The sequence below is a fragment of the Platalea leucorodia genome (assembly GCF_965183815.1).
Source record: "Platalea leucorodia genome assembly, chromosome: 9".
In the NCBI taxonomy this organism is placed as follows: Eukaryota; Metazoa; Chordata; class Aves; order Pelecaniformes; family Threskiornithidae; genus Platalea; species Platalea leucorodia.
Window position 1 is genome coordinate 2,421,281 of NC_138831.1, and position 24,928 is coordinate 2,446,208.

The 24,928-nt window shown below is 50.2% G+C and overlaps 1 protein-coding gene across 3 annotated transcripts; it reads right to left on the minus strand.

The window, feature by feature from the left end:
• Positions 1–1,303: 1,303 nt before the first annotated feature.
• Positions 1,304–24,691, minus strand: RAB7A (RAB7A, member RAS oncogene family). 3 transcript variants are annotated; one of them, XR_014229186.1, is made up of 7 exons: positions 24,576–24,691; positions 8,562–8,622; positions 7,329–7,455; positions 6,300–6,518; positions 5,627–5,755; positions 4,301–5,453; positions 1,313–3,069 (listed from the first exon to the last, which is right to left on the minus strand). XR_014229186.1 is itself a non-coding variant. In XM_082321589.1 (6 exons), exons 2-6 carry the CDS (start codon positions 8,612–8,614, stop codon positions 5,358–5,360), a joined length of 624 nt encoding a protein of 207 aa, XP_082177715.1. In that variant the 5' UTR covers positions 8,615–8,622; positions 24,576–24,691; the 3' UTR covers positions 1,306–5,357. The 3 variants fall into 3 exon arrangements, 2 of the variants coding, with proteins under 2 accessions (XP_082177716.1, XP_082177715.1); XM_082321589.1 differs by having other exon boundaries at positions 1,306–5,453; XM_082321590.1 differs by lacking the exon at positions 8,562–8,622 and having other exon boundaries at positions 1,304–5,453; positions 24,576–24,685.
• Positions 24,692–24,928: the final 237 nt, after the last annotated feature.

Sequence of the window (24,928 nt, forward strand, 5' to 3'; positions counted from 1 at the left end):
ATAAACATACACAGATATATGCTTATATCTTGATGTATATTCTCTCTATATGTATATACCTATGTAGAGAGCGAGCGATAGCTGCGCTCAAACACACAATACTTTCTCTTGTTATAGGTATGCCTATATAGATGGATTACACATATATACTTACATATATACAGAGGCTGTTCACACGCATAATTCTCTTTATATGTGCATCTATACATATATAATTAGAGAAAGCGCTGTTTACACACACGTATATATAGAGCGAGAGCGTGTGAGCTGTTCATACACGTGCATAATTCTCACTACATGTATATATATATATGTATATACTTAGGGACAAAGAGCTCTTCACACACAAATTCTCTTGCTCTCTATACACACACATATATACATATATCATCTGAGAGAGAGTTGTTCTCACACACATACTTCTGCTATAAATACCTGCACACACACACACATACATGCATATATACATATATACTTACATATACACTCTGCATATATACATATATGCTCACTGAGAGCACTGTTCACACAAACACACAATACTCTCTTGCTACGTATACACGTCTATGTGAATATATGATTTTATATATTATAACGTATAAAATTAGAGATGTTCTCACGCACGCACACACATGGTGTCCCCCTCCATCTATACCTAGATCCTTAAGGACACAGAATTCACTCTCTCTGCATATATATATATATTATATATATATAATATATGTATTATAGAGAGAGGGTGAGCAAGAGCTGCTCACACACATATTCTTTCTCTTCCAATACACACACAGGTGCATATATACATATGAGAGAGGGTGTGCACGCTGTACACACACACACACACACACACAGAGCATTCCCCATGGCCCCTGCCGCATATACTTTATTTAAGCGTTTACTTATATATGTCACTAATTGTGCGTGTCCCTGTAGTTTCTGTGCGTGCATGCGTGTGCGTGCGTGTGTCTCGCTGTACAGCCTCTCTCCCCGTGTGTGTGCGTATGGCGAGAGCATGCGCGGAGGCGGTCGTTTCTCCCCCGCCCCAGATATCCCCATATCCACCTCTGCGCAGAATTTATTTAAATCTTTATTTATGTGTCTGTATTTTCTTTCGTTCGTTCTCCCTCTGCCTCCCTCCCTCCCCCTCTTTCCTTTCTCAAAGAAATAGAAAAAAACCCTAAACTACACATAGGCACCTGCATGTTTATCACTTGTTTTTATATATATAAAATACAGAAATATATAAATAATATATAAAAAGATAAGAATATACATATAAAACACACACACAGAAGTGTATATATAAAAAATAAAGTATAGGGGGTACCCGTGTGTGTAGACAGAGAAAAAACACACGTGCACACTTACAAATACAAGCATATAAGTATAAAATAATGTAAGGTGTGTATGACCACCTCTGTCTCGCCGTATACGGCGGTGATAATACACAGCCACACACACACACATTTCTGTGTGTCTGTGTCTAGATCTCTATCTATACATTTGTGTTTAAATGCTTTTACATAAGGATATAAGTAAAATACATATGAGGGTAGCCATATCTATGGGTGAGATAATTTTTTTCTCTTTCTCTGAATATCTATATGTACCTGAAGAAATAAATGCTTTACGTTGCACGTGCGCACATTGGCAAGCCTGCAGCCACGTATGTCTCATCAATGGAAACCTATAGCTAAGCTGAGTTGTGCCCTGCGCCGCTGGCCCTCGGGGTGGGCGCCTGCGAGCACGACAGAGCAACGCGCGCACACGCGCCCCGCGGCCACGCCGCCTTGTTTGTGCTCTTTTGCTCGCAAAAGATGTGTCTCGATACATACGCGCATTACTGCTGGCGTAAATGTGCTTGAATAGGTACGCCACATACACACGCACAAATGTTTAGCTAAAAGTATTTCTGTGCGCCTATAGAATCCTCAGCGGACTTTTGTGCCTATAGCAGACGTTTCCCCACAAGCAGCCCGGGGCGGGGGGTCCGTGCACACCTGGGTGCCGGCGGCGGCGGGGCCGGCGGCGGGCGTTTGGGGCTCCAGGTGTGCAGGGACGGGGCTGGCGCCCTGCCCGCCCGTGGCGGCGGCGGCGGCGGGCGCTGGGCTGGCGGCAGGGCCGCCACCGCGGGGTCCGGGCGGGTTGCGCCGCGGGACGTGTCCAGCCCCAAAGCCCACCCGAGCGCTGCCGCCAAGGCACGTGCCGAGCTTTCCCGCCCCGGGCTTCACAGCTTGGCCTCTCCATGCCGCTTCCCATGTGCCAGCGCCGGCGTCTGTCGTTAATTCCTTTGAGGTTGCTCCCCCCCCGCGGCCCCTGCGGCACAGATGCGGTGGCGCGATTCCCCAGCGTTCGTATTTGCCCCGGCCTCTCACAAAACACAGCTGCCTTCGCCAACGGCTCCAACCCCTCGGCAGGGCGCAGCCGCAGCCGCCAAGCCCCACACCTGCCTGCCCTGCCACAACCTCGCACGGTTTTCACCCGCTGGCACGGGCACGGATCGCACCGCTTTGCAAATTCGGGGCGCCGGTTGTAGCTGTCGCCTATTGCACTTGGTGTGGGTGGGGGAACGAGCCCCCTCCCACCAGCCAGCCTCCTTCTTCAGGTCTCTCCCTCCTGCCCGGCCAGGTCCCGGGCAAAGAGTAAAACCAGCCTTCGAGCCTGGCTGCCTCCATGCATCGGCTGAACACCTCAGCTTTTTCCCAGGCCAGGTTTCCTCTGGGATTTGCCCAGCAGCAAGTCACCCTTGCGCACATCGTCATGGCGCTTGCAGCTCGTCAGGCAAAAAGGTCAGCACAGAAGTAAAAGCCGTGAGGCCTCGTCGATGCTAGGAGTGGTTTCGAACAGCGGTCTCGAGCGCACCCGTGCCCTGCAGGGACGATGGGTCCAGCCGGCTTCTCCCGTCCCAGGCTCTTCCAGACCGCAGCGCCGACGAGCGACTCTCGCAGGAACACCCGTCCCCATCTGCGACACCATCAGCCCTGACTGTGACAGCAGGGCGCTAATTCCCACGCTGCTTGCCTCCTGCACTGGTTTTCATACACTTGTGTGCATATATATCATATCCCCCTGCAAAAACATTGGTTTGTGGGTGGCAAAGGGAATCCTCCCCTTTAGCATCCGTAGCACCCCGTGGCCAGGAGCTCCACAGCCGTCCCGCCCCTGCGGAGCGCTCTCCCTTTGCCTTGTGTCACTGCCGGTTTATTTGATGGGCGAGGGATGGAAGCAGCCCTCATCCACCGCTGCAGCCCTTCCTGCCCCGCCACCCAGGGCCAAAGCAGCAGGAGGTAGGTGCAGGGTCAAGTCCCTTCCCTTTCCCCAAAACATCACTTCACGGTTATCGCCCCCCCCGCTCGGCTTTCTCCACGCTAAACCTGTATCTACAGAAAACACGTGCAGGGCGCCGCTTTAAACGGAGAGGAGCAGAAGGTCTGAGTCTTTCAAAGGATGCAGCGAGGAGAGCGGTCCCACCAGGACGCATGGCTATTGCCGAGTAGTTATTTGAAATTCATGTGGACAGCGAAAGCTTAGTCAAGTGAGAGAAAAAGTGTGATAGGACAAAGCCGTAAAATAGGATATAGAGCAAAGACTGTTAGAAAGCTCTTGAAATAACTGGCCTCGTTTCTCTAGACTTTGTTTTCCACCTTCCTGTGGGCACAGGAGTAGCGAGCTCAGCCTTGCTGAGTGCAAGCAGAGGGTCATGCCCCGCATCGAGAAATGAAAGGCTTAACCTCGGCTAGGCTGGACCAAGGAAAGGTCCTTAACTCACTCTGAGGTACCCCAGGCTCACCCAGCCCTCCCAGGGGAGGTAGCAAGAGCTTTAAGAGCACTGCCCTCCTCTCCCCCCTTCCACAGGCCCAGGACAGGGCTGAAGGACTGTGCTCCAGAAGAGCGATGGGATCCAGCACCGTTCCTGCCACTGCAAGCAGCTTCAAGAAAAGCAGGGGGCAGCTGCTCAGCCCACTCCCCAAAACAGGCTGTATGGTAAGGAGGAAGCACAAACATCCTTCATGAGCAGGCACCGGCTTGCTCAAACAGTGACTAGACAGAGGGAAGAAAGCATGTTAGTGAGGGGAAAAAAAGAGAGAGTCAGAAACAGGAGTAAACAAGAAGGTTTGTTCTTGTTAAGTTTATTGGCATCATGTTTGTCTCTTTACATAAGAGCTCAGCCTACGTACTAGAATGTAGACCTCTGGAAAACAGGTAGAAGGGCTCCATTTAAGCAAGCTACAAACGCAAGAACAAATACCAGGAAGAAAGGAAGAGAGGAAAGGGACTAGATTGCCAAGTTTTTCCATACCAAAAATCCAGATTAGCAGTCAGTAAGAAGAAAGGGAAGAGTCATAGTCCAGGTCATTCCTCGAGAAACAGCTACCACAACCCAGGAGGGAGAGGAGCTCCTTCCACAGGACAGAGCCGCTGGGACACCTCGGCTCTGGCTCCTTCTCACGCTCGCTCCAGGATGTTAGGAGTTAAGCAGCAGGGGAGGTGAACAAATGAGGTCATTTCATAGCTGTATTTAATTTCAAATCCAATAATCCAGTGTGCATATCAATGCTGTTATGCAAATCTGAGAATTTAGATACAAGGAAGCCAGACAGATTTTTCCAGAAGATGAAGCCTTTTTGGCCTCAAAACAAGGCGGCTTACATAGTTCATCTCTACTGTACAGAATACTGCCTCTATCTGGACTTTGTGTCGCTAGCACGCTGCCGTTCACAAGTGTCCTCCTCACTTTCTACACAATCTGTGTTTCAGTACTCGAACATGTCATTCAGGAATTTTACACTAATTTATACATTTTTAATTGGTTGCATATATTAACATGTACTATAAGATTTTTCCTAAAGAAGCATTACATAATACATGGATACTGTAAAAAGATCTGATTAGTTAAAAGTAACAAGCATTAACAGAGATACATACAAAACTCAACCTAGTTGGACTGAGTGCTGAGCTTGCAATGAACTATGGGTAATCAGCCTTTCCAGTTGCAGCCTTCACAGGGGAAAACACAAGACAGTTAAAAATGTATGTAATTTGTCACACAGATTACCTGTAAACAGTTTCTCTCCATTGGACACCTGGAATTAGATTCAGTTCCAAACATACATCAGAGTTTCCATTTTAAACTAAGAGAAAGGTCTGTTACCATGAAGTGTGATGTGGATGGTGCGGGGACGTGAGCTCTGAAGTGCGGGACTCACAGATGCTCATGGGAGATGGGTGGCTTTTGGCAGCTGGAGATGGACTTTTTTTTTTAATTTCGTTTTAAACACAGAAGAGGGGCTGTGTGTTTGAAGGCCTAAGTGTGATATTCGTTTGTGAAGGACTGTGCTCAACCCCTCCCTCTCCCCTCAGCAGCTGCAGCTCTCCGCCGAAGCCTTCACTCGGTCATTCTTGTCTAGTTTGATGGGTTCGGGGAATTCATTGTAAAGCTCCACTTCGGTTTCCTAGTGGGAGAGAAGGGAGGAGTTAGTGCCACGGCTCCGCAGGCAGCTCCGAGCATGCAAGGAGCCATTCTCAGCTGGGGAAAGCTGTCGGAGAGCCCAAGGCTGCCGGCAGCAGCTGAGCGCGGCAGGCAGGACCGGCACCGGCAAAGGGCACCCACCGGCCCCCTCCCTACCTGTTTAAGTGCATTTCGTGCAATCGTCTGGAAAGCTTGTTCCACATTAATGGCCTCCTTGGCACTGGTTTCAAAGTAGGGGATGTTGTTTTTACTGTAGCACCAGGCTTGTGCCCGTTTTGTGGTGACCTGGGTGGACAGAGAGCAGCATCACCACCTTCAGCTACGCAGGAAGGGGGTTTTATTTCCAGGGCAAGGCCAGAGACCCCTCACAGCCAACCTGAGCTATGACAGCAGTTCTGACCTCATCAAAACTACAGCCTTGATACAGAGCACAGGAGACTGCTGCCCATCACCGGACACACTCAGCCCCGGGGCAAGGAGCACCACGCCGAAGGAAGATGCGACCGCAGGGCGCAGACTGCTCAGGCATCCGCAGAGCGGGGACCTGCTCCCACAGGAGTTTCTCAGCGATCCTGGAGGAGGAGAATCAGCTCCTCTCCTTGCATCTACCCAGGGAGCTGCTGCAATCCTTCCACCAGTGGGCAGGAGCATGCTGTGCGCAGGGGTTTGACCTCTCCAGGCAGGAGAAACTCTTCCCCAGTGGCACACAACAGCTGAGCCACACTCGGGCACCTCCCACTCCTGTTTCTCAGATAACCCTCCCGTGTTCCTACAAGGTCTCCCGCTCCAGCAATTTCCTAAGAGGAGGCTAGCAAGTCCCAATACTCACTTGTCTGTTTTCTAGGTCAATCTTGTTTCCCAGCACAACAAAAGGAAAGTTCTCAGGATCCCTTGGACTGGCCTGAATGAGGAATTCGTCCCTCCAGCTGTCTAGGGTTTTGAATGTGTTGGGGGCCGTGACATCAAACACCAGCACGCAGCAGTCCGCTCCCCTGTAGAAGGCAACTCCCAGAGACTGAAACCGTTCTTGTCCTGCTGTATCCCATATCTGGAGCAAAAAGACAGGGCAGATGAGCCAGCTCTACTCTGATATAGTCGGTCCACAATTAGGGCATTCATTTCAAAACTCCCCACCAGGCATCTACAGCCCCCAGCCAGCCAGAGAGGAGCACCTGAAGGCTTGGCAATTTCTGTAGGCAGTAAGTATCAAGAGCCAGAAACACAAAGACAGTTAACCCTTTTTGTGTTCAGCCTCAGCAAGGAACATCTTCTTCTGGGCAAGCAGGACTTGGGTATGAGGGCCAGCAGGTGACCTGCCTGCAGTGCTTGGGTGCACTTGGGTACCAGCACAGTCCAAACACTCCTCTGATGGCTGCAACAGGGCTTTTGCTGCCTTGCTCTCAGTCTCACCATGGAGAGATGAAAGCTTCAGATACCAGAGACATAAGCAGACCGGTAGGTTAACACTATACCCACGGGACTCAGGGCAGCACGAGTCGTTGACCTAAGGAATCCTTTCCCAGCCCTTCCCAGTTCCTGAACACTAGAGAAGTGCATCTTTCTAACAAGATCTAGTTTACTGACAGTACCAAATGCTGCTTTTTTTTAAACTGGGTCTGGCAAAGCTGCTCTTAGCCGAGTGCAAACTGATCTTTGCTTTCCCTTGTTCAGCCCATGCAGAGATTTGTAGCGAAGCCCAGCAGCACCTACGGCCAAGAGCAGTTCAGTGCAAACAAGATTCACACCCTGTACACCGACCCCTGCGCTGCTCTGGACTGCGCTGGAGCAGATCCTTCCACGCAAGCGTGGCCTAGGCAGCCAGGCACCCCTGGCAGCAGGGAGCGGAGTCACTCCTTACCTGCATTGTCACTAGCCTGTCATCCACCATGACCTCTTTTGTCAGGAAGTCTGCACCTATCGTAGCCTTGTACTGGTTACTGAATTTCTTGTTCACATACTGGTTCATGAGCGATGTCTTTCCCACCCTGTACAGAAAGACAAAAAAGACTAGGTAGGCTGTTTCTACAACAGTGTTTGAATTAACCACCCTGAACAGACCATCCCAGTGCCCTTTGCCTTCCACCATAGCCTCCTGGCCTTTCAACCAGAGAAAATGCACCCACCTCTGCAAGGAGGGGCTTTTACAGCAATAGATGCTGAGGCAACATGCCGAGTACGAGCATTAGCTACCTAAGGATCCCAAGGATTACAGTCTTGAGAAACCTTGTTTCCCCATCAGTAATCCGATCCTGGGTAAGGAGCATGCATCACATTATGATTATGAGGGCAATTTTGGAAGAAGATGAAGTGCCCCAGAGCAACCCACCAGAAACAGTCATCTTCAGCCTCTGCCGAAGGAGGAGGTGGAGGAACAATCTCAGCTGGCAACAGCTCACATACACATCTGCTAGGCACCCCGAGGTGGAGATCCTCCCCGGAGAGCCAGCTTAGAGGCTCACAAGCCCTCTCTGTGGCTGAGAAACACTCCCTGATCCACAGCTCGCTGGGCACAGAGGTATAAATAAGCCTTGTGTCATGGGAGTCAGGTTACAGCCTGCACAGCAAGGAACCTCTAACAGCCCAGCAGACTCCTTGCTCAACAGCGCAGAGCAAAGCCTTTCACTCCAAGGGGCAGGCTCTAGCCAGATCAGACAGAAGCTAAGCAGATGGCTCCATACAAAGTATGCCTCTGACGGAGGCAAAGTTTTTAAGAAGTCACCTAAGATTGCTTACTAGTGGGTTTAGGTTGGGTTTTTTTGTTTGTGTTTGGTTTTTTTTTTTTTTAATTTAAGTGAAACACTCATTTCAACACCACACACCCTCCTTGCAGAAAGGCTATCTAGTTGGACTACCAGGTCTGCCCACCGCATTTCCCCTGTTTAATATCATGGCAGAACTTCAAGATACTAAACTGCAGGGACATATTCGGGACAGAGGGTGGTGAAGAGCTATAAGGTAACACAGCTATCTGGGGCTGTAAAATCTCTCCTCCCAGCACTGCTGGTTTCTCACAGTGCATCCAGGTTCCCACTAGTCAAGAGCAGTGCTCCAGCCAGATGCAGATTAGCAGCTTAAAGGCTCCTCCACTTACCCAGAGTCTCCAAGGATGATGACTTTCAGTAACACTTTCTTCCTAGAAGTCATCTTTTACACTAGAAAGGAAGAGGCACAATCCCATCAGACACCATTAGCATGTCATTCCTCAAGGCAGAAAGCAGCAAGTTTGGAGTCTGAGAAACCCGACTCCCAGCAAGGACCCAGCACTCCTGAAACCAGGCTGCTTCAGTTCAAGGCTCCACATGAGCGCTAACCAGGTGTTTGCCCATTTCGTGGGCAAGGCCATGTCAGACCAGTAGTGGCAACTTAATACCAAGAGGTAGACGAGCCAAGCACTCGTCCTTTACAGCACCAAGTCCATTTTGGACTGTTTCCAGGCCATTTTGTGGGTATACTAGCCTAGGCCATCTCCCTTAGCCTCACCAGAGGCAATGCAGTAAAGCCCATCAGCTCCCAACACAGGCTAATTCTTACACATGCTATTAAACGAGATGTAAGCAGAGATGTGTCTAATACCACTCTCAAGCTTTTTTATGATGTTCAGTAGTTTCTCAGTAGAAAAAAAAAAGAAAAAATGGTCTTCCTCCGCTTTTCAGGTTCAGCTTAGAGAAGCGATAGCTTTCTCTAGCAGCTGTGCTTTGTGAAAGTGTCGAGTCCCAAGGATGCGCTGTGGTTGAAGCAGTCGCAACAAAACCACACAGGCCAGCTGAATTACAAGGCAAACTGCTACCAGACTCCGCGGCTTTGCTGAGAGCATATGAAGCTAACTGCTGCCCCCTCACCTTCGGTGGAAGGACAAGTAAGGCTATGGCGACAAACCTCGCAGCGTTCAGTCTGTTGTTCTGTTAGATGATGAGTTGTTTGTTCAGGTGCATCCTGCCATGACTCCAGTCTGCTGGTGGCTCTAAACAGGCCACTAATGGTCCATCCAATTAGCAAGAGTGAGAGTTGAGCTCCAGAGATCCACACTCTTACTTGCTCCCAGGTCCCAGTGAAGAAGCTAGAAGTACATCAAGCTGCAGCAGGCCTGAATACACTTCTGGATGTGCTTTAGCACAGTGAGAGCAAGCACAGCGTCTTGCTATTAGTGGCTGAGCACGCCCTGAGGTCTGGGATGGGACAAACCATTCTTAGGTGCTCAGGCTCGATCAGATCCCAGACCCTGGTTTGGTACTGACCTGGTCCACAACACAAGGACTCCTTGGCTTTCCCTGAGGAGCCCTGCAGGTTCTATACAGCAAGAGGAGTCAGAAGATGGTTACAGCTGTGCTGCTTGAGTTCAAAGACCCTTGACAACAGGCTGCATGTATTAAGCCCTTATATGGGGACTTGGTTACCCTAAAATTCCCATTCTGCTACACCACATCCATTGCACCACACAACTCCTACTCTTCAGGAGCTATTCCTGACTTTGACCACTAAGGAGGCCTTCAGTTCTACAATGACATGGATATATGTGTCTTCTGAGCAACTCGATCTTATGTGTTTCCTGGGATATGCAACAGCCTAAGCTGCTAGATAACTGCAACCCACTTCATCCCACCACTACAGGAGGTAACATGCTCCAAGCTGTAGGAGCCTCTTATTAGATGCAGAGTCCAGTTGCAGAAAGTCTTCATCATCTCAACCTTTGAGTGTTAGAAGACATGCAGTCTTTAAATTTCGCTATCAGTGAATGCTGAAGAAGCTGTGCTGCGCTTACAGCTACACCTTGTGGGACCGCACCTACCTTGTGTGCCTAGTGATACATCTAGATGGGAAACACTGCTGAGAAGATAACAGCCAGAGGCTGTTGAGTGAACAGCAGTGACGGGCCACCCACAGAGCTCATGCTATCTTTAGATGGGTGTTAACAGATGCCAGAGAGCCTGCACAGGACGGTCTCTCCAAGCATAAACACCTCTCCTTTCCAAGGCTGTCTACACTGGACTGCATTGCTCAATGATCCGACTGGCAGCCCAGCTATACTAGCCAAGATATAGCCAGCTGAAAGTTGTCAACAACCCCAACATTTAGTCCTGCTTCTGCTCTTGCCAAGATCCACACTCTATAGCTCATCTCCTCTATGGTCATGGGGAGAACAGACCATGTAAGCTCCTTCAAGCAGGCTGCACCTCCTGCGTTTTCAAAGCACGCAGCACAAGTGACACTTGTGCTAGCCAAGCCGGAGGCTTCTGCAGCACAATCAGCCCAGACCGAGCAAGAAGCAAGCGAGCAGAGCTTCCAAACAGCTTAAAGACAGTTGTGTACACTGAACCGTCATGGAAAACATCTGTATAGGTTCAGGTCCAGTATGACAGTCACCCGTTTTCCTCAGGACAGGAGAAAACAACTCACCCTGAAGTGACTGTGCCAGAACCCAGCATGTACTGCTTCTATTTTCCTCCAAGTGTTTTCAGTATCGCTTGCCGCTGGCTGCTGCAGCTCACTGCTCCCTGGTATTCAAAGCAGCTTTGGACAAGCTGGCATTAGTTCTCATGCTCAGGGAGGGATTTACAGAGCCCTAAATTACAACACTAAATCCCACTGGATGCCTGGCACCCAAGCTCAACACAGCCTGAAGTCCCACTATGAAGGGAGGGGAAACTGATCCGTCAAGTCTCATTACCTTGGAAGTAGCTCGGCCGCGCAGCCACCTGCGGACATGGGAAGGAAGTCTGAGTCAGCCCTGACGCTGCCTTCTCATCGTAGCTGACGGGCTACCCCATCCGTGTGAAGGGCTACTACTGCCTGATGAACACCGGTCAGGTGAGACACTCAGCTTCCATCCCAGGTGATGCAACGGATATGAGCCACAGCACAGAAGGAGCTGCCTCAGCTTGGTGTTCGGTGTGGGCCACGAGACAGGGAGGAACTCCAGTCCTGCCCGGGGCCAGCAGCAGACACTGCCCAGAGTTTCCCACCCCTGTTCTACTAGGCTTGATCAATGCTGCTTTGAAGCCCAGTCAGTTGATAGGCCAAGCCCTCTTGTTAGTCTTCTCATTACAGCTATGAACAGACCAACACTTCAGAGCTATTCCTTGCCCAGTACAAGAAGAGACTTTGCCTTTGGAGAGGAGACCACGTCTCCAGGTCTTGGAAGAAGTACTAGTGCTTCATCTCCTGAAGCCTTCCTATAGAAGGAAACCCCTCTAAGCTTAAGTAGCATCGAGTTGCTCTCTACAGCACCACCTTTGCTGTTTCCCTTACCATGTTCTGTGCGGCCAAGCAGGTCTCCAACAGCAGCTCCAGCTTTAAAGCGGCTCTTTGTGCTAAACAGAGGTCTGACTGGTCCTAGCGAGGTCTTCAACCTAGATGAAGACTTCCCCGTTGCTTTAACTGGGGTTTCTTTTGAAGCAACCCAAAGGGTCAAACTACTCCAAGGACAGGATACCATGCCTCCTCCAATGTTTGCTTCCAGCCACAGTGTTCTTAAGCTCAGGTACTGGAAATGAAAGATACTAGTGCTCTCTGAAGATCCTGTAAGTGAAGCCTTAATACAGTCTCCCTAACACCAGGCAAAGGATTTTGGTGACTTCAGCTCATACTAAGCCAACAGCAAATACATCTTCATGGCAGAGGATGCCTCCACACATTGCAGTTCAAATAAGCTCAGAAATACCTCAATCGATCCTGGTTACAGCATGCCATTTGCTGTGTCAGTAGAACAAGATGCAATCAGCCAACCCTGGGCCAGGTTCAGTACTCAAAGATTTGCTTGCCTGAAGTCAGAGGCAATTTATGATTATTCCCTTGTTAACACAGGCTGTTTCTCACATTACATGGCATTGAGTAGGTTCATTACTGCCTTGTGTCCCAGAAATGGAGCCCACATAGATGCCCTAAGCTACACAGATCTCATTTCTGGTGAACCTTGCTTGTACAGAATCAACTAAAGGAGACCAAGAAGAATATAGCTTTAGCTCACAGACAAAGCAGGTTTGAATACCTGAAGGAACAGTTAGTTCACATGAGGAGTTTTCTCCAGTCACACCTGCAAGAAACATTAAATTACTGAGCTAAGCTGAGATGTAGGCTGTGCAGGGTTTCCCCCATGCTCTTGCAAAGAGCAAGCTCAGCTTGAGTTGAGATCAAAACCGTGATAGTGCTGAGTCAGTGGTATCCAAGCCTAAGACTATTTTGCACTATATATGCAGCTTGTCTTGCTTTATGATATTTGGTATAATTACTCTAGAGCAGCATCCTGTAAGAGTCACGTAAGCCCTTAAGATGGCAGTGTGCGAGCTCACATAGGGCTCACATCCAGTCCCAGGAGCATTTCTGAACAAACACTTCCTTTTTTCAGAGATATCATGAAGAAAAACCTGTTTGTTAAGATTTGATCCAAGACATCAGTTCTGTTTTACACTGCGTGACGTCTCTTGGAGCGAGGTCACCTGCATGACTGCTCAGAACACAGCCTACCAGCACACCCAGCTAGCCCTGCTCGGGAGCCATCGGAAACGTCCCGTCAGTCAGGAGACCAGTCAGCATCCTTCCTCCTCCTGGCTTAACTGGTGCCAAAGGCATGACACAGCTGCCTCCAATACAGGAGAGGAGTCCTTCCACTCCATTTTTAATGCCTATCCCTCTAAGCAAACAAGCCATTAACAGTATGTTGACCCTGATGAGATTAAGCCTGGTATCGCATGCTCCCTCCCACAGCAGTGTTATTACCTTTCTAAGGCTGGCCTGCTGGAGCAGCAAGGGAGAACCCCTAACATCTCACCTGCAAGTGTTACTGGCTTAGCTGACCCGAAAAGAAGAGTCAAAAACTGTCCTATGAAGCTCCATAGTGCTACAGCTCCTCAGATGCGAGAGTAAATAAAAGCATATGCCAAATCTAATTGGGCTTCCCTTGTTGCTTCAGAGTACGTTACAACTGGCCTTTCACTTGCTCTATTAAGACAGCTGCTTTACCTCAAGCAGAAATGGATGGTTAAGGATTCCTTAGAGATGTTCACATGTGTCAAGTCACAATGCAGGCATTTTAATATTAATTAGGTTGGTACAAGCAAAGAACAGTAGGAGCTTGCATTGATGGCCCACCAGATCTCTTAGATTATCTATCCTTTAACAGAAGTAGACCTTGCGATAGGAACACCTTGTTAAGTTGCTCATGGACAGTTTTAGCAGGAAAGTAGCTAGCCTTGGGGGGGGGAAATCTCGCCTCCATGGAAGACAACAGCTCCCTAAGCAGCAGCACACCCATACCAGTTTGGAACCTGCGGGCAAGCCGCTGGAGCAGTCCTTACTGTTGCAGCTTTGCTATCAACCAGTTCAAGTCACAATCCTAACCAAGAACCAAAGCATGGCTATGCAGAGGCTAGAAGAACTGGGACATTTGACCAGGAGTTCTCTGCTCCTACATCTACCAGGCTGCCATCCGCACCTTCCGCTAGAAATCAGCTGAACACTGAAGCAAGACTGTTGGACTGCACCTCTCACCTTGTGTCCTTTGCCGGGGATATTTAACACTATGCCGACAAGGTGAGCAAGCATCAAGCAGAGCTGAACTCACCGTGGCACTTACGAATACCTAGTTCTGCTCCCCCGCCCCAGCGGGCAGCGCAAGAGCAAGGAGGTGTTCCACAAAAAGGCACTGCACAAAAAGGGACCTGAAGCACTGCAGGTCTGTTCTGGGTGCTGTGGCTGATAAGCAGAGCATTCACTTCTCCACTGTATCACAGGACCTTTAGCAAAGACAGCCAACCATGAGAAAGCCCATCTGGATAGAGCAGTACTCCATTAGGGGACACCATGCACTGCGGTGGGCTCACCACAGCGACCAGGCTGAGCAGAAGACAGCCACACTTGAACACTGGAAGAACCTCCTGTCCTGAAATGCAGGAAAAGCGTCCTGAAATGCAGCTAAGTGCATTTCCAACACAGAAACACCACCTCTGCTCACTGTTCTCTCGCATGGGGGAGGCTGCAAAGCATTAAGTCTCTGTACTACACCAAAGAGCTATTTTTATTCCCCCCCCTCCAATGGTTCTGCATTTCTTCAAGGAAACTGAAGCTGGAAGAATGATTCAGGACCAGCTCAGTCAGATTAAACCAGTTCCTTCCCAGAAGTAGCAAGTTCCCTAGCATGTTTGGCACCTCAGGGGCTTATGTCTGCTTAGACCTTCAGCCACTAAAATGAGATGCTCACTGGATGTTTATCCCATTCTTACAGGATCAAGCACACCAGACTGGCACATATCACTCGCCCCATGGTCACACTGTACCCTGCCGTGATTTATCAAGCCAAGTTTAGCTGAGGCTTTGAGTAGACACGTGAATTTGTTCCAATTCAGCTACCCTGAAAATGCGAGGCCTCATCCTGCAGAAAGGCAGAGAGCCTGTGATTGCCATTAGCTGACCAGGACCACAGTTCCCACTTGCAGAGCACCCAAGTGGTCCAGGCACCCTTTGTATTGAAGCCTCATTCTCCAATTGCAGCAGGAGCTCAAGGCGGAGCTGAATAAGTTTTACCAATACAATTTAACAACAACAGCTTGGTTCCAACTACTTGGTCACACAGACATTGCTAACAAGGTGTCTGCTAATGCAAAGCTGCAAGTGACAGCTTGAGCGATTCAACATCGATGCCTACCTGAGACCAGCAGATATCAACCTCTAACATCTCACTTGTGTTCTCCTGAGAGCAACACAACAGCCCACGAGCAGAGCAGAAGCCCTGTCCTTTCAGCTGGGAAAAAGCTGAGCGCTAGCCAGAGGACGATCAGCAGGGGCTGGTGCTTTCATATGAATATGGCTTAAGAGGTGCCAAGCTGCCTTTAAGGAAGAAACTAGAAATAAGCCTGCCTTTGATTTTTTTTTTTTTTGAGTGCCACAGAGCCTGCATATTTTCCTTACCAAATTTGAGTGCTCTACAAGTGGAACAAGTGCCTAGCGTCCTCCCACTGAGGACTGCTATAGAACCACATGAAGTTTTAACAGCAAGTTGAGTCTTGCATTGACAAGGGCTGCACAAGCAGGACAGTCCCCTCTTCCACTCCCATGACAGGTCTACTAGTAGCTCAGCTTCCCCAGTTGGCTGGAAGATCCCATCTAGGAAAGCCTCACATTCACTGGGGACATGTGCTGGCTTCGCACCTAAAAAGCAAATCAGGAACATCTTGCCGTTCGGGTTGACAACTTGCAAGAACTGCTCTCTGTAAATGGGTTGCTTTTTAGGGCAATGGGCTCCTACAGTCAAGAGAGGTGCTTCGGAGGCACTTTCAGGCCTCCTTGATGCACGCAGAGAAGCAGTCAGTTGAAGAGAAGCCCACACCAATAGCAGCTGGCAAGATATTCCTGTGACAGCTTCACAGAAGGGTATGCTCTAGCTGCTGCTGTATCAGTAGCATCTCAAAACTGCTTTCCACCTCCTTCCTCCCCACACGTTTACGTTGCTGTTCTAACCAACATATTCCCTCCCTGCTGGTACCCAGCCAAGAGCTCAAGCACAGCTCATCGTTCCCTCCTCAGGAGGAGCAGCTAGGCTGCCTGCTACTTACTGCAGTTTCACCAAGAGCAGGCTTCTGTCCAGTTGGTACCTTTCCCAGCCAGCCCTGTGAGGCAGGAATTACCTCTGTTCAGGGAGCTGGGAGCCTCAGCTACAAATTAATTTTTGATACCTTGTGTAAAACATTATACTGCAAGTTGTCAGGTGGAGGTATGCTGTCCAGCATCTCCCACCCCCACCTGAGAGTACTCAGCCAAAAGCTTCACCTTCTTGGGGAACAGCCTCGAGCTTTAGATGCTTGTTGCTAGCACACTGACATGGCTCAGATCAAAATAGAATCTTAAAACATGTTTCAGTATCCCAGAGGAACTGGCTTTTTAGACTACAGCTGTCTGCAGTAAGTTTCCACCTCATTGTGAGGGTGGAGTTGCAGCCTCCAGTGCCAGAGGAGCTGCTCTAGGACCAAGTGAAGCCCAGGAACCAGCCAGCTACAGCTCAGCCACAGGGCTTCCACTTCAGTTCACCAGCCGCTTCAATGCGAGCGCCAAACTGGTGTCACAGGGTGCTAATAGCCAATAACAATAATAATAGGGGCTTATAAGAAAGATGGGAACAGACTTTTTAGCAGGGCCTGTAGTGACAGGACAAGGGGTGATGGTTTTAAACTAAAAGAGGGGAGATTCAGACTAGATAAGGAAGAAATTTTTTTACAATGAGGGTGGTGAAACACTGGAAGGGCTTGCCCAGAGAGGTGGTAGATGCCCCATCCTTGGAAACAATCAAGGCCTGGCTGGATGGGGTTCTGAGCACCCTGATCTAGTTGTAGATGTCCCTGCCCGTGGCAGGGGGGGATGGACTGGATGGCCTCGAAAGGTCCCTTCCATCCCAAAGTGTTCTGTGAACTGACCTGGTCCATGAGCTAGCTACCAGACGGGTATGACAGCAGGCCCACACACACACTCTGCTGCATCCTGTTCCTAGATAACATGCTCTTACAAAAGCGCTAAGGGAGAGAATGATGGGGCAATGTGCAGCTTGGGGAAACAGGTAGGAAACCCAGCTGGAAAGCAAAAGCTTTGGAACAGCTGTGAGCAGAATAGGCTCTTGGTGTGATCGAGGAAGGTCCAGAGCTGGTGCTGGGGAAGATGCTCCTTTCAGTGGCTGCTTTTAGCTTGCCTCAGACATATCCTCAATCCCCAGCTGGAGGCTCTAGGATGCATCCCTGCTGTGGGTCAGGGCTCAAAGAGCTCCTTGGAAGCTGATGTGCCAGTAGCCAGTTTGCCAGAGTCCAGATGACAGCGGGAATGCAGAAGCAATGGCACCGGTAGGAGCCATGTCTGCAGTGGAATCACAGGACTCGCACGTGAGAAGGGGTCTGCCCTGCCTGAGGTCTCAGCGCAGCTGCGGCTCCGTTAGGGCTGCGAGTGCTGAGATTTGGAGAGCGCTGCGTTCCTGAGAGGCACTGATGCACATGATCAGTCAGGCTCAAAGCCCGAGTGCTCAAAGCCAAGTTCTCCAGTCCAAGCCTCACTGATTCACAGCCCTGTTACACCTCCCGGCATTTCTCCAGATCAGAGTTGTTTTATGCCTGCACAATGATTAAATACTAGATGTGGAACTGAACAAGTTTCTTGCTCTAAAGCTGCTGTTATGAGTTGTGACTCTACCCTAGAAATGTCCAAACTACGTAGGACTAGCCCCCACCCTCACATCCAGGAAGGTATAAAGCTCAGAAACTGATCTCTACCAGTTTAGATATCACAGCAGCCACCTTCTCTTGAGGAGGCATCATGTTGATCTGACTACATGGTTAGAAAGTGGGAGCAAAACAAGCACAGAAATGCATTTGCTTACAGTACCAAGGCAGATGTGCCTCTGCATGTTTAGTCAGACCACTAGTGTGCTTAGGAGCAGTGGGAAAGGTCTGGAGGTTGCTTCTTGCTGTCTACAGGAACGCTACTTTGCCAGACTGCTGCTTAGTCTAAGATTACAGCAGCACATGTAGGTTCCTCCAGCTGATAAACGCCCTGAGCCCAGGGAGGGAGGGGACTGCAGAAAGTGGCCCCAGCGATGCAGCCAGCTATGCTGGACAGCCACCCTGGATGGATCACTTTGCTCCTCAGCAACTTGAGGATGATCACCATCATCTCCACAGCAGGTAGCGGGTATCTGGAGACTGCAGCTGTGCGCAGGACAGGAATGCAGGAAGGCCCTTTAGAGCCAATGCCACACAGTAGCAGGACCAGGATTCCCAGACAGAAAGCCAGGGCTGCTGAAGTGGGAGTCTTCAGGTTATAGGAAGACAGCTCTGCGAGAAAGCCATACCCAGAAGCTCCACTGAAAGCTGGATGTTTGCAGTCATGAAGTTTCTTAGTCCACCAGCTCCTCCAGCAGCTGAAGGGCCCTTATACCACAGGCTATCTTTCTCCCAGGAATGGGCAGACATATACGGAGCCCTAACAGGCTGACAGCAAGCACCTGAAGATCTTCAGCTACCCTTCTTTTGGAGGCTCAGGTTACATTGTCATTCAAGAATCAGCATTGCTGTGCCCCCACCTTCCAGGAGGAAGCGGTTCCCCTGTAAACGCTACACCATATCAGGTAGTTCCCAGCTGATTTTCCCCAAGGATCAAGCTGTTACAAGAACAGGCATGCTTGCTTTAACACCCCTCCCCCTGTACCAGAGCAAGCTCAACTTCCCCTATTCTGCCCTGGGGGAGACAATCTCAGGATGTGGGAGGAGAGTTGAGCACATTGCTGGCTGCTGGGAGACACTAGGCAACAAGCCATGTGTCTTGACTGAGGGCCTTGCCTACGCAAAGCATTTCAGCTATACCAGTAGAGCTTCCATGTTGCCATGCCTCTACCAGAACGGTCTCCTTGGTGGAGAGCTGCCAAATCAAGCAAGACGAATCTTATACTACTAACTGGAACATAGCTATAGTGCCCATACAGCCTGGTTTATACAGTCCTGTCTGTCAGCCTTTGGGCACGTAGCCACCCAACCAGTAGAGCCAACCAACAGTTTCAGTAACCCCTATATGAATACCAATAGCCCAGCACGGTTCTCGCATCAGGCCATCCCACTGAACACAATTCCCCCATTACTTTCTGTAAATCAAGCACAGTGCCAGGGGCAGCTGGGTTTTAATCTTCGTGTCCAGAAGATAAGGCTGACCAATTCAAAACAGTGCAAGTTAGCCAGGCCACTAAGAAACAGTAAAGTTGTTAGATCTTTACCGTATCTGACAGTATTTTGCAAGTACTCAGATTAATTTCTAGTTTTGTCTACAGCTTCCTAAGGTTTCACACATTCCTGTCATGCTTTCAGTTTTAGAAACACAAATAGGAGGTGTTGGATAACCTCTGCAGCGGTAAGCAAAGCACAGATCTTAGCCCTTGTCAGGGGCAAACAAGCCTTCTTTATCTACTCCTGGCTGCTAGCTTCCACCAGTTCCTAGAGGCTGGGTGGGAAACAAGTGACTGAAGGGAGACTTTGACCAAGGTTCAGGCCTTGAAGTCAAACAGCGGCCTTCAGGAGGCCTGCCAGGCCCTGTAGCTCACACCTGAGATTCAGATCTGAGAGTGAATATTGTCTCTCCTTCAGCACCAGGAGCTTGATAGATGAGATGGGACAAATACCGGTGGGAGATCCTACCGCCTGATAAGTAGATGTGAAGAAGTACAAGACCAACACTAATGGCAAAAACCTTACTCCTGTACGTTTATTCCAGGAGGTCCTGTTCTCAGTAATGAGTCTTCTGCAGAAGAGGTTTCCTCTAGGGATAGGTTGCAATCTAAGAACTAAACCTTGATCTGCAAGCAGAACTCCTGATCCTCCACACACTCAATACCTCTTACTATGCTAATGCAGACTGCAGAGCAGGAAGGACAAGTATTTCGGTACCAGTCCCAGGATGGGAGTGTAACAGGTAGCTTGCCATGACAGCTGAGTCAGCACCTAACAAGGAATTGCTACTGTGGAGGCTCGGTTTCAGACTCACACTTCATGCCCTCATACCTCTTGCACAGATCCTGCATCAATACTTTACCAGCTCAGCTCTTCTCTTGATGAAGCTCCACAAGGGACCAAAAAAAAAAAAAAACACCTCACTGAAGTGATTTGCATGGTGAGATTAAGAGAGCAGTGCTGGTAAACTCATCTTCTTGTTGGGGGCGGGGGGAGATCAGGCCTAGGCATGCCTGAGTTACAACCACCTCACTGCTCATGCTTGAGACACTGTTACTGCTGCGCCAGTTTGGATTTCAGATATCATTATCCGTGTCGGGGAGCCGAGAGGAAGAGAGCGCTACGGAGCCAAGTGACTCAGCCCACTTGAGGGAGACAAGCACCAAGCAGGTTACTTTCCCAGCTGGAGAGAGATCAAGGGTTCGGCACAGACTCGTTGGATAAACTGGTAGCCCAGCAAGCGAGGTCCAGGTACTCCAGCCAGGTAGCCTCTCCGGCTGCCTGCCTTCCCTTCTTGTCCACCACTTCACTAGTCCAGCTTGTCTGCCAGGTGACCAAAGCTACAGTATGCAGTGATATAGCACAGACTCCAGAAAAATACTGTTTTCTTAATTGACGATATAAAGATCTACTCGATTTCATTTAGGAATTCCTGCTTAAAACTCATGCAAGTACAGTTAGATACAATCAGTCACTGTAAGCTGGCATTTTAAGTAGTTACGGAAAGGCAAGAGCAAGTCACTCACTACATCAAGTGCCTTTAAGTTATACAAATAGGAATCTGTGCCTCAAGTTCACACTTCAATCCCATCTCGAAGGCAGCGCACCCCTCCTGAAGCTTCGCAGCCCTGTGAAAACAGCCACGGCCTCAAGAACAGATCCCCTAGCAAGAGAAGTCAAGGCTATCCGAGATCAGCTGTAAATCGACACACTCCAGTGGCCTTGACGAGCTCGCTTCCCTCCCCATCACCGACCGTGTGTTAGCAACAGCAGTGTTGACACAGCTTCCCCGATGGACGGAGCGCTCATTGCTGGCACCGGAGAGGAGGAGCAGTCTCGCAGGAACAGCACTAACAGCAACAATGACATCACCACGGCAGATCTCCACCGAGCAGAAAATGCAGCAGCACGCCGGCTTCGAGCGCTGCATCCCCGCGAACAGAGCACAGAAGCAACAAGCACGCTGGAAGCCAGAGAGCAACCATGTGATAGAGGGGGTATCCCTTCGCTGCCTGCTATTTCTGAACAGCACATGTGGAGCCACTGACCTTGGGCACTCACTTGGAAGTTTTATTCCAGGTGCATTTAAAGGGAAAGATGGTCTTCAACAGAGGAGCGAACTGCAGAACTGAAAATGGTGTATTAACTATTGTCATTCAATTAATTACCCATACCTAATTCAGTTTCAAGATGCACAGCTCACATTTGGACTGTCACTGCAGAAAGTGACCCTTTTATCCTCACAATCTACTGTCACAACTTAACTATGTCTGAAGGCAGACTGTTATACAGCAACTACAAGAGATCATTTTAGAAAGCTGCAGGGGGAAGCCAACTGAACTCCAACTCATCAGGCAATTAAACCGCAATTATCAAAACAATGCTGTGCAAGGATGAAGTACTTCAGCCTCTGAAGGATGCAGGATTGCTGTCAGACGAGCAGCATGCAAGCACGCTAGCGCCCAGCCAAGTTCAGCATTTAGGTAAGGTCTTATCTGGACTCCCTTCCGTCAAGGCGACAAGCTTTAAATTACTCTACAGTTCTGCAAGGGAATCTTAGGTCCATCGGGCCCTGGCAACAAGGGCTTAAGAGGTCACAGCCGAGGAGAAGCGCAGAAGACATTAGGGAACGCTGGCAGCATGCAAGGTGAGGGTTCTGTTCTTGTTTATCAAGCGCTCAATTTACTTTGGTTACTGAAGAAATTGCTATATTATAGCAGCAGGGACAGCTACCAGTAAGTATCCGTGAGCCCACACACCCACCAGTCTTAGAGAACGCAAACATCCAAGTGCCCTATTGCATACCCTTATTCCCAAACACCTATCTCACGATGCAGCATTTAAAAATGCACCCTAATCAAGCACAAGCAATTTTGTTTACAGCCAAATGTTAAGTTCTGCATAAACTAGTCTCATTTTCACAAAGAAGTCAGACCAAAATCCCATACATGTTAGAGACAAAGCTATTTATAGTTTTGCACAGATGGTTTGATTGTAATTGTCATGTTTCTTCAAGGACAGGCTTTGCCAGAGATTTGCTCTGACAGGTAATTCACATGACCTTCCAACACAAGACTCTTAAAACAGGAGCTTTAAGAAGGTGCTGCAGACATTGAACCTGCTAGCCCTCTTGCCCGCAGGCATTCATTTTGGGTAGTAAACCAAGCAAAGTGGTATCTCCCCTAGGCGATTTCAGAGGAGGGCCTACAGCAGAGCTTGTACATTTTCCACTTTCAGTTAAGGATTCATCAACGTTGTAACATGTCTGTGCTACTCAGCATAGAGTTTGATTCACTGCCTTTGGTAGGAGGGCAAGGGTGCCTGTAGCGTAGACTCTGCAATACGGTTATTTAAATTCTTAACTCGGCACCTTTGCCTTTTAAGGTACAACTCTTAGTGCACCATGTTGAACGATTAGTAGGGTATTTGAGGACATGGACCGCTGCGTGACACCACAGGGAAGAGGGAAGTTTGGTACAGCTACTGCCTTACATCTTACCAGTTATACTTCTCACTGCAGGTTAGGAGAGCAAGAAACTGCTATTGGATTTTAAAAATTTTCCTTATTGAGGGGTCAGATTAACCCCATCTTACAGCTTTTCCACAGCAGAAGTAGAGTATTAACATAATAGCACAAAAAAAAAAGGGGGGGGGCAGCCCTTGAAAATAACAGTATTAGAGCCGCTTTGGATTCTGAGGACTCAGGCCAGGCATGGTGGGTCTACTCATTAGTTCATGGAGGGCAAGTCATGTGTTCAGTCAGCTGTTGGAAGTCACAAGGGGAATGGGGGAAAAAAAAAAAAGACAAGTATACTTGTTCTTCCTGCATAAGTACAGCAGCGAAGCCCTGATTATTTAACAAGGAATATTCAAATGACTCCACCCACTTTAACCTCAAATACAGCTACCGAGAGAGCAGGGTGCACCGACTCCAGCAGCCTGGCTCCACTGGAAGCACGGCAAGGCTGCAGCTTCTATCGTACACTACTGGTACCACCGCAGCCCATGAACATGGTACAGGCACAAGTAAGCCTTGAAACGACAGCCAGCCAAACACCATGGCACAGCTGGTTACGTACCATTCCCCTAAAAAGAGAACCCTCCGCTTCCCCCAGCCCCAATCCCCACACTGAAGGACTGAGTGCCAGGCACAGGCCAGAGCTGGCCAGCCTGTGGCCACTACTGGAAGCTGTAAAGCTTCCATATTGGCCACTGTCAAACAAAGAACAGCTTCCTTACAGTTGGGAGGACTTTGTTCTGTCATGTGTTCTCAGTTTACATATAAAAAACCCTCATGTACACATATCACAACAGCTCTGCTTATCAGCAGGTATTTTTGGTTTTCAGGGAGATAATACTGAGAATTCCAGCTTTGACTCAAAGGGTTTGGAGTCACTGGGCGAGACATACTCATTTTGATGCCGAGGTTGCCTATCTTACTTCAGATTAAGACAGCCTTTTTACAGCTGTTTTACTACTAAAATAATCCCTCTGTTTACAGGGAAGACCGTGCAGTTGTCTCAAGTACAATGATTAGGTATTTCCATATTTATTAGTCTATATATACCTGGAGACTAATAACATACCTATCATTTAATTTACCTTATTATACACTCACAGCCAAAAGCACTTCTAACATCCACTCTAATACTTCTCAGAACTGACTCAGGCTTTACACACGCTGAGAGCTACTTTCGCAATAACTGCCAGTCTCTTCGGCCGCCTGTTTTGTCACATTAATTGCTCCCAGGGCAGCCTGCTCATCTTAAAAGCGATAGCCAGCGACCACCCAGAGCAGCATTTCACCACCCCGACCCAGCGCTTCCCCAGGGTCCGGCGCTGGGGCCGCCTTCGGCCGCCAGCTGCCCCAAAGCCTCTCCAGGCCGCGGGAGGAAGCCACGGCAGCACCGCCCGGCACGGACAATGCGCTCTCCTCCCCGGGAGGTACCGCTTCGGGCCTCCTCAAACCTCTCCGGCGAGGGGAGGCTCCCACAAAGGCCTGACGAAACGCGCATCTCGGCAAAGGCCTGCGGGTCCCCGGCCCCGCAGCGCTGCGCGGAGGAGCCCTCTCCCGGGGAGACCCCCGCGGCCCAGCCCCATTGTTCCGGGGGCAGCGAGGGGCCGGGCCCGGCCCGGCTCACGGGAAACTCGGCACCCGGCGCCGCCGGCCGCCTGACCCCGCCACGGGGGTAAGCGAAGGCGGCCCCTCCCCGGCGGGCCAGGCCCCGGAGCCCGCCCGGGCAGCACCAAAGCAGCGCCTCCGCCTCCCCCACCCCTGCGGAGGGCGCCCCGGCGGCCCCCCCCCGCCCGGCGGCTCCGGGGGCCGGGGCGGAGCCGCCACCCCCACCCACCCCAGGCCCCGGCGTCAGGGGATGCCCGCCCCGGCGGCGGGGGCGCGGCCCCGGGGCCCCGCCGGGCCTCACCTGGTGCGTGTTGCCGCGGCGCCCGCCCGAGACTCGCTGCCACCCCCCGCTCGCCTCGGTCGGCTTTAATGGGCCCCGCCGCCTCCCCGCTTTCACTTCCGCCTCCCCCCGACAACTTCCGGTCACGGGGCCCGCCCGCCGCCCCTGACGTCAGCACGCCGCCCGGCGGAGGGAGGAGGAGGAAGGGGGAGCGCTGGCCCGCGCGTCACGTGACAGCAGGCTGCCCGCCGCCATCTTGGGCCGCCGAGGCCGCGGCGGGGCCGCGCCCCGCACCGGCTGCGGGGCCCGGCGGCCTCCGCCGCCAACCGGGGGTTTGCGTGGGAAGAAGGGCCCGCCCGAGCACGCCCGTCGGG